Raw genomic sequence first — 12,207 nt, 5'->3', positions numbered from 1 at the left:
ACTCTCAGAAGACAAAACAGATTCAAGAAGAAGTAGAAAAATTACATAGAATGGGACATCTTCCCATAAAGAAAACTGCAGACCCAGAGAGCTTCACTGATAAGTTCTACCTTGTATTTAAGGAGATCATTTCAGTAATACACAAACTACTCCAGAGGACAGAAAAATATTGAATACCAAAAGTTGAGAAGGACAGTACAAGAAGACAACCAGAAGCCAACCTCCAAAAATGTGCAAAGAAGCAAAAATCCTAAATAAGTATTTTCAAACAATCTGGCAATTTATAAAGAGAAATAAAACAGCATGACCAAATTGGGTTTATCTCAGAGATTCAAGGCTGGTTTTTACATTTGAAAATCACTAGTAGTCACCCACCACAATAATAAAGGAGAAAAGTCATCTGATCATCTCAATAGCCACAGAAAGATGGCTTGATAAGAGCCAACATCCATAAGTACTCTAAATTTGGGTTAGAAAGGGAACTTCTTTTTTCTTTTTTTGTTAATCCTCACCTGAGGATATTTTTCCATTGATTTTTAGACTGGAAGGGAGGGGGAAAGAAGGAGAGAAACATCAATGTGAGAGAGACATTGATTGGTTGCCTTCTGCATGCACCCCAACAGACCAGGGCTAGGGCTGAGCCTGCAACTGAGGTACATGCCCTTGACTAGAGTCAAACCCAGTACCCTTCAGTCCACAGGCTGACACTATTCACTGAGCCAAACCAGCTAGGATGATAGGAAATTTCTTAATTTGATAGATATTACCAAAAAAATAACTTAGAGCAAACATGATACTTAGTGGTGACATATGAATGTTTCTTCAGATCAGGAACAAGGAGAGGAAATTCACTTTCACTATTACTTAGCATTAGCGTGGATGTTCTAGCCAGGACAGTAAGGCAAGGGAAAGAGAAGGCATGAAAATCCAAAAGGAGGAAAGGAATCATTACAACTGATATGACCATACACATAGACTGAAAGGAATCTATAATCTATCAAAATAAATTTTTAAAAATAAAAAACTGTCATTTATGGTAAAAAATATTCAATAATCTAGGAATAAATCAGAAAATATTTATATAGAGAAAGCTATTGAGCACTTTTTAATAGTTTCCTTCACTCATTTCTCATAACAGTTAAGGTAGATGTTAATACTATTGTTATAATTCTTATTTTACAAATGAGGAAAGTGAAGCACAGAGAGCATAATAAGCTTCCTCCAGGTCACACAGCCTGTAGGGGATTGAACTGCACTTGGGACGGGGGCAATTGGCTTCAGAGCAAAGTGAGGCCCTTAAACACGCAGAGCAAGAGGACACTGAAAGCTGCACCCTCAAAGTAGGTGTGTGCAGTCTGAGGCAGAAAAAAAATTATTTTTAAATTTACTTACCTGCAACAATCACTTGTAAGCTCTGAGTAAGGGCAGATACATATTGTATCTGTGCACTGGGTCAGGGACAGAGGGGCGGCGTTCAACAAACATGAACTGAATATCTGAATGAATAGTGCATTTATTTGGATTTGAGACACCAAAGAGTGAGGCTGTTCGAATAAATTTATTGAAATTTCCCAAGTGTTCATAGAACCCTTGGAGTCTCATTGAAACTGTGTGCATTGACATCTGGGGCTCAGCGCTGTGCCTGTTTCTCTTGGGCTAATAGGCTGCTCAGACATTACTACAGGAAGGAAGTTAGAAAAGTGTTTGTTCTTTCTTATTCTCGAGCATCTGTGTCTGCCCAGCATGTCCTCAGACACTCCATCTTTTCCATTTTAAATGTTTCTGGCTTGGTGGTAGCCTGAACCTGGACTTTAAGGTGATGGACCAGACCCTACAGCCGTGGTCCTCATCCCTGGGTGCACATTGGGATCACTTGGGGCAAGTTTTGAAAATCAGGTTCGGGCCCCATTTATGCAGATTCTAATTGGCGTCTGTCATCTGTCTATCTATATCTATCCATCCATCCATCTTTATATCTACCTATCTAGACATATATAAACTCTTTGTTGAAATATAACAAATATACAGAAAAGTGCACATGTCTATTGGTATATTTTTACATTTCCAGGAGATTCTAATGTGTTGCGAACCATTCTTGTTGGCAAAACTGTAGAACAAACAGTGGGCCTTTCCCACTGTTTCCCTTCAACCTCTCTACTTACCACAAAGAGCTTCTGCATCGACCCACAACCGGCAGCATCTCAAGTATTTATTTAATTCCAAATTGATATACAGAGTGTCATTGCTGTGCCGGGAGCCCCAGGTGGGCTTCATGCACCTCCATCAGATATCAGAAGTTCACTGTAATGAGTGGAACAGGGAGAGGGACCTCAGGGGAGGGAGTGGAGGGTGAGGGGTGGAAGCCCCCTCCAGTTGGGGGTCAGTGTCCCTTGGTTGAATGAGGCCAATTTCTGCTCAGCCCCAGTCATGAGCTGCCAGATGGTCTGACTTTTCATGAGAGAAGCTGGAAGTCCAGATTTTTATGTGAAATATCCAAGTATGTAAAATGCTGCTGTGGCAACGCAATGGCCCCTATTTATAGCCACACTGTCATATTTACTGTGACCACCTACTCCTACGCGTGACCAGGAAACTTAAAACTCACTGCGTTCAAACCCCCCTCTCCTTCTCCCTTGCCCCTCATCAACATCTGTAATCTTATTGTAATGAGAAAGCAGAGGCCCAGGAAAATGAATGTGCTGCCCCAAGTCTACAAGAGGCACAGGAGGGGTCAAACCCAAGACTCCTCACTCCAGGTTCAACTTGTTCCCCATCACCCCACCCCTTCCCTTTACTGACAGCTAGCTCTCCTAGCTGCCTAGGCTGGGGAGGCACAGCTACAGAGACCTCTGGATCAAGCATCCATCATAAAGACAGAACTTAAAAGTATGATGGGAAAGAAATTTCATATACCATTAAGGTCCTTCCTCATGGTGCCAGGCAGGGTGGAAGGTGGGACTGCTTTTCTGAGAGCCCCTTGGGAGAGCTGCAGACAGAGCAGAAGTTCTAGAGCTCCAGAGGCCAGCGGGGACAGCCCAGCCAAAGGGCACCTGCCCCCTCTCTGTGTATTCCCCACGTTCCAGCCTTCAACACCTGGCATGGGAAATGTATGCTAATGTTTCTTCCTCGTCATATTTCTGAGCTAGCAGCAGGGAGCAGGGGAGTGGTTTGGAAATGAGCTGTATTCTATTTTGATTTGGTAGCGCGATTACCAGCAGCTGGATAAGCGGAACTCACCCAGGGTAGGTAAAGGAAGGTCCTCTGTGTGTGGATTAGTCAGGGGTTCCCTCCCCCAGCTCATTTAAAAGTCCTGGAAACTTCAGATTTAAATTTTAATGACACTGTAAGTACTCAGATAACCATTCTTTCCCTCCCCCTGTAGAGGTTCCCGCCTTGGCCAGGGGGGGGGGGGGACGGGGGGGTCCAGGAAACGTCAACTTTCCAGGGCTTCCCTCGGTGGGGCCTTCCAAGGACTCAGGCAGGAATTACTCCCAGCAAGGGTTCACTCAGCACTGTCTTTGTTACAGAATGTTAAAGCCGGTTAACCTTTCCAGCCATCTCCCCAGCAAGATGGAGAAGGAAGAAAAACAGCCGTCAGGGGCCTAGGCCATCCTGCCACAGTGCTCACCCGATTGGACTTGGGTCTCTCCAACCAGGAAGCAAGAGAAGGCAAAGCAAGGGCCTGGACAAGAAGGAGGCTCAGAAGAAGAGTGGGGGCGCTGCCACCTCCGCGGGAGTGGGCCAGGCTGGGGCCGGGAGGTCAGCGTCGGAGGCCAGGGGGGCCGCTTCGCCGTGGATGCGCTGGTGCCGCACCAGGTGAGTCTTGCGGCTGAAGCTCTTGCCGCACTGCGGGCAGGAGAAGGGGCGAGAGCCCGTGTGGATGGCTTGATGGCGGACCAGGTTGGTTTTGGAGCTGAAGCTACGGGCGCAGACGGTACAAGCGTGGGGCCGACTGCCCGTGTGCACCGCTTGATGGCGGCCCAAGTGAGACTTGCGGCTGAAGCGGCGGCCGCACTGCGCACAGGCGAAAGGCCTGGCGCCGCTATGGGCCCTGGAATGGGCGACCAGGTTTGGCCGCGAGCCGAAGCGACGGCCACACTGCGCGCAGGCGAAGGGGCGTTCGCCCGTGTGCACCCTCCGATGCCGCGCTAGATGCTGCCCGTGGGCAAAGCCGCGTCCACAGTCTGGGCAGGAAAAGGACCGCTCGCTGGCGGGAGCGCCCTGGGGCGCCTGTGTGCAGCGATGCCCGCAGGCCAGGGGTTCGGTGGCACCGCCCAGAGCGCACTCGTCACATCCGAAGGGGCGCCCCTCGCTGCCGTGCAGACGCTGGTGCGTGGCGAGGTTCTTCTTCCAGCCGAAGCTCAGTCCGCAATCAGAGCAGACGAAAGGCTTAGGTCCCGGAGGGGAGGGGGTCAGGGTCTGGGCAGGAGAACCTGGAGAGGCGGGCACATCGGGAGCCAGCGGGGCGCGGCAGGCCGCCTCGTGCACCCTTTGGTGCCGCGCCAAGTGCTGCTTGTGCGTGAAGCTGCGTGAGCACTGCGCGCACTGGTAGGGCCTCTCGCCCGTGTGGATGCGCTGGTGGCGGATCAAGTGCGTCTTTTTGCGAAAGCGTTTCTCGCACTCGGGGCAGGGGAAGGGCCGCTCGCCCGTGTGCGTCTTCTGGTGCGAGCCCAGGTGTATCTTCTGGCTGAAGCACTTGCCGCACTCGGTGCAAGGGTAGGGCCGCTCGCCCGTGTGCGTGCGCAGGTGGCGGGTCAGGTGGGCCTTCTTGCTGAAGCGCTTGTCGCACTCGGAGCACGGGAACGGCCGCTCGCCGCGGTGGCTGCGCTGGTGCAGCAGCATGTGCGCGCGCTGCGTGAAGCTGCGGCCGCAGTCGGGGCACGCGGACGGGCCCTCGCCGCGGTGCAGCCGCTGATGCAGCCGCAAGGTCAGCTGGTCCCTGAATCGTCGCTCGCACTCGGTGCAGCCATAGGGCTTCTCTGAGGCTGGAGTCCACCCGGCCAGCGAGAGCCCAGCCAGTGCCCCTGGGATCCCCGGCTCCAGCTTATAGGCGGCGGCCAGAGGCCCCAGGTCAGGTGCGGGAAAGGGGCCGGGCAGTAATGACAGATGCTGGGGCCATTCGACTTTGTCTCCTGCCTCCTGGTCCTCCTCCTCCACCTTCACCTTCCGAATCATCCACTCCTCTCCTGAAAAGTCAAAACAAGACAAGTCTCTTAAGCTCCACGTTTATTTATGCAACGTTCACTTGCCAGTAGACCACCACCTCCTGGAGCCCCGCATTCTGGCTTCTGTTCTGTCCACTGGGGAATGACCAATCCGAATATCTTTCCCTCTCTGCAGACAGGACGCCTGGTAACGCCCCCCCCTCCCCCGCCTCCCTTACAGGGGGCTTTCTCCCACGTCGATAAGAACGCTGATAAGAGCACTTTCCCTCCCTCTGAACATGAATGTTGTTCAAGGTTCAGACCTCAGGCATCACTCTGGGTTCATATGCCCATGGCAACGGTCCCAGACCTTCCTGTCTGGCAGGCTCCTTTCTGGAACCACAGTCTCTCAACTTCGGTTGAGCAGCTCCGCTCCTGAATCCTGAAAATTGGCTGTTGCTCCAAACAGCTTCTCTGCCAGTGATGGGCAACCTTTTGAGCCTGGTATATCAAACTTCGCCAAAAAACTGAGCATAACTCGGGTAGTGTGTCACTTTGAGGAAAAAACATTATTCCGCGATATTTATAGTTTAAATAACATAAATGTATAATTGTTATATATAATTGTATTTAATAAACCAAAAACTAAATATTTAGTGCTGACACGCGTGTCATAAGTTCGCCATCACTGTTAGACGGACCCGCTTACTTTGATGTGAGAACTGCAGCTTCCTTCTCCCAAATGCTGGGCCCAGAACCTTGAGACCTTGACTCTCACCTTTGAGCTTCCCCTACTCTCAGCTTTCCACAGTGGACTTTGTATTCCTTCCTGCTGTCTCTCAAGTCCCCTTCCCTCCAACTCCCTTCATTCTTGCTTCTACAAGTCCCAGTTTAGAAGAGGTTTGTGTGTACAGGGAACCACTGAATGGTGCTAACCTCTGGAGAAGCAGGAGGGCCTCTTGGGGAGCAGATTTGAGGTGGGTTTTCCTGGAGCTTGGCCCCTCTTGGGAAATGGAATGGCCCAGTCGAGAGGAAGGAGCTCAAGGCCCAAGACCCAGTGTCCCCTTGGGTTCTCCTCTGCCATTAACCAGCAATGTAACCCTGGTTAACTTACCTCTTTGAGCTAAGTTTGTTAGTTTGCTTAGGTGGAAGGGTTGGACTAGTTCATAGTTCCTAAACCTGGTGCCACATCGTAATCTCTTGGGGAACTTTTACAGAATGCATCTATGGGAGCAGAGCACATGAATCTGTTCTCTCTCTCTCTCTCTCTTTTTTTTTTAAATATATTTTATTGATTTTTTTTTTTTTTTTTTTTTTTTTACAAAGAGGAAGGGAGAGGGATAGAGAGTCAGAAATATCCATGAGAGAGAAACGTTGATCAGCTGCCTCCTGCACACCCCCACCTGGGGATGCGCCCACAACCAAGGTACATGCCCCTGACCGGAATCGAACCTGGGACCCTTGAGACCGAAGGCCGACGCCCTATCCGCTGAGCCACACTGGTGAGGGCGAATCTGTTCTCTCTAAAGCTCCTGAAGTGATTCTTGTTTGAGAACCATTGAACCAGATTATCTGAGTTCCTGTCTCGCTATAAAAGTCTGTAATAGCCTGAGCCTTGGTTACATTACACATGGACTGTCACAATTACATTTATTCCCAGTCTCTTTTATCCACCCCTCAATTCCAAACAACTATTTTTCCTGTTGTGATATTGCTTTCTTTTTTTATTGTGCCACTCTTCTACTCAAGAACCAGCAGTAACTCCCTATTAACAGGATAAAGTAAGTTCTAGCTGCCTCTGAGGTGCAACTTTCTTACTACTCCCAGACATAAGCCCTTTACTTTAGCCAGGCTGGTCTGCTCTAACTCTAGTCACACATCAACTTTCTTGCCTTGAAGCCTTTTCTCAGTCTAGAATGTTTTCCCATCCTCCACCCACCCTCATCAGAGCTGAAGGCTACACCTTTCTCAAAATGCAGCACAAATCAAAATCTTCCACAAATCCACTGCGTGAGGATCCCATATAAATGCCTGTAGCACTTACTGTTAATATTCATTGTGACAAGGCTTTATTGTTATGTTAATTCTTTACTGTAGCTCATATTAGTGTCAACTAGGTTTAAGCTTCTGGAGGGCAGACACCTTGTGTTCTACTTCCTATGTATCGAATAAAAATGTGTCTTTTGTGTCTAATAAAAATGAGGATGGCCACCATTTATTGAATGCCAATTATAGATGTACTGTGTATGCCTGATCACAAGCCTTCACAACAAACATTAAATTACCCTGTTTACAGATGAACAAACTGAGGCTCCTAGAGGTGAGATAGCCAATCCAAGATTACTCAGCTGGGGGATGTGGAACAAGGATTCAAACAGGTCTGCATCGCTTTAGAGCCCATCTCTTTCCACTCTACCTAACAGCCTAGACCTAGTAGACGTTAAATAAATCCTTGTGGAATAAATGACATCACTCAGGCAAATGATGATAAGGTTGGTGCTCGTGGAAGGAAGTGATGGGCTGGATTGTAGAGAGAGAATCAACTGTTCCATCGCCCTAGGTATGGGGGAGATGAGTCAAACACAACAGATTTGGAGCAGTTGGGTACCACTGAGATCAGTGGAGATGTGGGGGAGGGAGCAAGTCTGGGCAGAGACAATAAAAAAGTTGATCAACGCACCGTATGTTTTCATGGAAATTATAATTCAAGCCATCTACAAGTCTGTACTTAGACTGGGGCAGAGATGGGGGAAGCTAGGACTTCTAGAGTACGCTGACATGATGGTGTGTTTCTCTTGGATCGGCCTCTCTGATTCCTGTTGTCTGTGGATGCAGAATTCCCTCTGGGTGCTGAAGCTCTACCAGCAGTGCCAGGGCCTGGTTCATCTTGTGTTGGAAGGGCCTGGAGTGGCTGCCACATCAGACAGCAGCTCTGGAGCTTGCAGGGCCCCTGTTCCCTCCACCTGGTCCCCTTCACAGGGAAGACTCACCTGGGCAGGAGCCCACAGGCTCAGCCTTCCGTGGTGTGTGTGCCTGGCTTCCTCTGCAGGGAGCCTTGGCCTGTTCAGGGTGGGCATCTTCCTCCGGGCTGGGGGCCTTGTGCCCTGGCAGAGAACAAGCTACCTCAAGCCACTGCCGACATCACCGATGAGAGCCCCACTGATGCTAGGAAGCAGGGGAGTCTGAAACCCCAGTCCCAGCCCTATAGGCAGGGACTGCACCCAGCCCATCTCATACCTGCAGGGGCTGAGTTCACGGCGGCCTGGAGCAGCTTCAGGCTCCTTCAAGCAGGGCAGCTGCTTAGGCACTGCATGGCTGCTAAAGCCACAACCGTGAGGAGTTTCGGGAATATACGTGTGTGTGTGTGTGTGTGTGTGTGTGTGTGTGTGTGTGCAAGTACAGGCCCTGCCCTTCAGCTTACATGAGGCTCCATGAGGTTCCTCGGAGGAGGGCTGGGGACCTCCCTGCCACCAGATGGACCCTGTTCCATGGCAAATCATTGGAGAAGACAGTGGTGTCAAAAAGCCAGGCACATCCCTTTCTTAGGTATCTTCTCTTGGTATCTGTTTAGCCACTTCCCTGTTTTAAATCTTGCTCAAAATTTAGCTTCCCAAGGAGGCCTATTGTCACCACCCTATTTAGGCTTATTCTGCTCCACCCACCTATAGTAGTCTCAGTTCTCACTCTGCTTTATCCCCTCCTGGCACGCATCCTCTTCTAACAGGGTTTGTAAGTGCACTTGCTTTTACATTGGTTGGACTCCCTGCCCTCACCAGGACTAATCTCCTGGAAGGTAGGGGTCTTTGTCCATTTGGTCACTGAGGTATGCCAAATATCTAGAATGGCACTTGGCATTAAGCAGGTGCTCAACGCATATTTGATGAAGAAAGGAAGATGAAGGATGATTCCCGCCCTGAGCCACCATCCAGGGTCCCCACTTACTTACCCGAACATGAAGAGGAGCCCAGCGCTCTCTCTTCCCTGGGAGGGCACATCTGCTCCTGGGCATTATGGGACCCTTCCCCAGGCTCACTTTGGGGGGCCATCTCCGGCTGTCCCACAGAGAATCCTGTTACAGGTAGAAGGATGGGTCCAAGTAAGCATCCAGTAGAGAGCGGCGACCAAAGGCAGGGCTCTTCCCCTTCCCCCCAGCCCACCCAGGGGACTTTCCCCAACCTGCTCCAGAAGGGAGGGTCCCTAGTCAGCATGGGCAAGGGACAGCCAGGCTCCCAGCAGTCTGGCCAGGTGTCAACCTGAGCGCCTTTGAGTTGAGTAAAGAAAGCACAGGTGAAGGAAGGATACGGTGGATTCAATATCCTGACGCTCTGTGAGTACACATGTGCACGTACAGTCTAGCACAACCTCCAGCGTAGGCAGGTATTCACAAACACCCTGAAGAAGCCCAGAAGGATACTGCCCTAAAGGTTCCAGGGGCCTCAGGAGTCTTGGGGTTGCAGTCTCTGAGGATGGCTCTCCTTTCTTTATAGTAGAGAAGCAACAAGCCCAACAGGCTTCTGAATCCCCACCCCCACCCCAGGTTCCTCCCAGGTTCTGCTGGCTCACCCAGGGAGCTGAGGGCCTCCAAGGTCTCTCTCATGGCAACCCCAGGTAGCTTCTTCTGGGGCTCGGGCCACACACCCTAAGGAGAAAATACATCCTTGCTCACATTCTTCTCATGGCAGCTTCTACCTGGGCCCTGGCTCTGCCCAACCTCTCCCCATCAGCTATCCCCAGGAGCTACAAATGTGATGTCCCCAGCCAGGCACAGGTGAGGGAAAAGCGGGGAGGTGGATTTCAGACAGTAAAGAGATCTTTACAGGGGGCCCAAGGAGAAGATCTTGAAGCCATTGCTGCAACCTCTAGTCAGTTCCAGAAGTGAGCAGCACCCCCTCACCTGGCGGGTCTCTCAAGGCCAGCCTCAGCCCCTCAGTGATCCTGCCCGGGAGGAGGGGTGTCAGAGACAAGTCGATTCTCTGGGTAGAGAGTGGAGGGTGGATGGTGGGAGACCAGACTGGGGAGCAAGAACACACCCCCTAGCCCTCCAGCTGTCACTGCGGGAGCTGGTGGAATAGGAGCCAGCGGAGGGGCGGAGGTGAGTGTCATATTGGACAGCTGGTGGGGAGGCCCTCGAGGACGGTCCTCGCTGAAGGCAGGAAATGGCTCTTGCTTCCTCTCCCAAAACCCTACCTCAAACCATTGCCCCTCCCCCGCAGGGTTTCCCTCCCCCCCCCCCAGGGCCACCCCGCCCTAGCGCCCCCAGCCCCGCTCCTCCGCCTGCGGGCGCCCTGCCCCCTCCCAGCAGACTGCGCTCCCCCGAAATCTTTCTGGCAGCCATCCCTCTCCCCTCCCTTCTCCGGTTCCCTCTGCCTTCCGCCCTCTCTCCCCACTGAATCTGGCTGGCTTCCCAGCTCCGCCCCCTGCCTCGCCCCTCCGGCTCCTCCCCCTGCACACAGCCTGCGGGCCAACCCCTCCCCGCCCCTCCTCCGCCCCGCGACCCTCGACTCCGCTCCGCAGCGCTCCCCTCCCCCTCCCCCGGCCGCCTTTCCCTTCCCTCCGGCTCTCCCCGACTCCATCCCCCTCCCCGGTGCACACCCTCTCCCTTCCTCTACCCCTCCTCTTTCCTTCCTCCCTACACTGCCCTTCTCCCCGCGGCTCCCCGCCACTCCGCTCTCCCCTCCTCCTCCCTCTCCTCCCCCACTCTGGTCTCCCTTCCTTCTCCTTTCCTCTCTTCACCTCAGTTCCCTCCCTCCTCCTGTCTCCCCTGCCCCCCTTCCCCTCTCCCCACACCCGCTCCGCCCTCCTCCCCTCCCTCCCTCCCTCCTGCCGCTCTCCTTCCTTTCCGAGGCCCCCGGCTCCCCTCCCCCTCGGCCTCCCCAGCAGGCTCTCGCTTCCCCTCCCTCCCGGTCCCCCGTCCCCAGACCCGCTCTTCCCCTCCCCCTCCCAGTCCAGTCCCCAAGCTTACCCCGTGTCCCCCGCCCCCCCAGCCCCCGTCCCCCTGGCCACTCACTCCGGACCTTCTGCTCGGCCCTGCCCTGCCCACCGCTGCCTCCAACACACCTCCGTTCCCCCTCCCCTCCCATCAGTGGCTCCCTTCCCCATTTCTGCACCCCAGTGACTTCTCCACCCGCTCCCAAGTTTGCCTCCCGACCAGGTCCCTCCCGTCCCACCTCCCCGCTTCCTTCGTTCCCCGAGCCTCTGCACCCTGACCTCACTCCACGCCCCTACTTCTCCCCAGTTCCCGGCTCACCTGTCAGCACCCTCCTGCCCCTCCCCCCAACAACCCGATCCCTGAGCCGGGGGTTCCTTCCCCCGCCCCCTCCCTCACTCCCCCTCCCTCTTAGGACCCTCCCCTCGGAGCCTTGCACCCCTTCCCACCTGAGTACTCCCCCCCCGCCCCGCCCCTCTCCTGGCCCCTGCCCTTCCCTCCAGGGTCCGGTCACTTCTCTCCTCTCGACAACCCTGACTCCCCCGACAAGTCCTCCCTCCCCCAGCGCCCGCCCCTCCCCTGCCCTTCCATTCCCTTCCACCCTCCCCACCCCCTCCCGCGCGCCCCCACCCCGGGGCTATCACCTGCGGGGAGCGGGCTGTGACGGAGCCCGTGCGGGGGGCGGGGGGGCGGGCGGAGTCGCCGGCTGCGGGGCGCCTCCAGGGCTTGTACCTGGCGGCCAGCCGGCCGGGTCTCCCCGCTGCTGCCGGGACCCCGGCGTCCTGGCCTCCGGTCCCGGGCGGCTCTGCTCTCAATGGCGTCCGCTGCCCGCAGCTCTGGCGCGGACTGACTGACAGACTGACAGCCCCGAAACTTCGCGGGGAGGGGAGAGGAAAAGACGCGGGGCGGGGGGGGGGGGGGGGAGCGGGAGGAGGAACCGCGCCCGGCAGGGGAAGGGGAGCGAGGACACCGGCGGGGGAGGCCGGGGCAGGGGTGTCCTGGAGGGAGGTCGCGGGGGGGGGGGCGCAGCAGCAGCGGCAGGTGGGCAGGTGAAGGTTGGAGGGACGTCGGCAGGAGTAGGTGCTGGGAATGGGGAGCTAGGAACGGGGAAGGGGAGAGGGGGGAGGGGAGGGGAGG

General features: G+C 54.0%; 1 protein-coding gene across 10 annotated transcripts; it reads right to left on the bottom strand.

Moving 5' to 3' along the window:
• Window positions 1–2,293: 2,293 nt before the first annotated feature.
• On the bottom strand, window positions 2,294–12,173 carry ZNF467 (zinc finger protein 467). 10 transcript variants are annotated; one of them, XM_079786378.1, is made up of 6 exons: window positions 11,803–12,173; window positions 10,039–10,204; window positions 9,708–9,783; window positions 9,091–9,213; window positions 8,135–8,248; window positions 2,294–5,186 (listed from the first exon to the last, which is right to left on the bottom strand). In XM_079786378.1, exons 3-6 carry the CDS (start codon window positions 9,739–9,741, stop codon window positions 3,700–3,702), a joined length of 1,758 nt encoding a protein of 585 aa, XP_079642504.1. In that variant the 5' UTR covers window positions 9,742–9,783; window positions 10,039–10,204; window positions 11,803–12,173; the 3' UTR covers window positions 2,294–3,699. The 10 variants fall into 10 exon arrangements, with proteins under 10 accessions (XP_079642504.1, XP_079642505.1, XP_079642510.1 ...); XM_079786379.1 differs by having other exon boundaries at window positions 10,039–10,117; XM_079786384.1 differs by lacking the exon at window positions 10,039–10,204 and adding an exon at window positions 9,321–9,405.
• Between the last annotated feature and the right edge of the window lie 34 nt (window positions 12,174–12,207).

The sequence above is a fragment of the Cnephaeus nilssonii genome, assembly GCF_951640355.1.
Source record: "Cnephaeus nilssonii genome assembly, chromosome: 12".
Taxonomy (NCBI): Eukaryota; Metazoa; Chordata; class Mammalia; order Chiroptera; family Vespertilionidae; genus Cnephaeus; species Cnephaeus nilssonii.
This window is presented reverse-complemented; position numbering and strand designations above follow the sequence as displayed.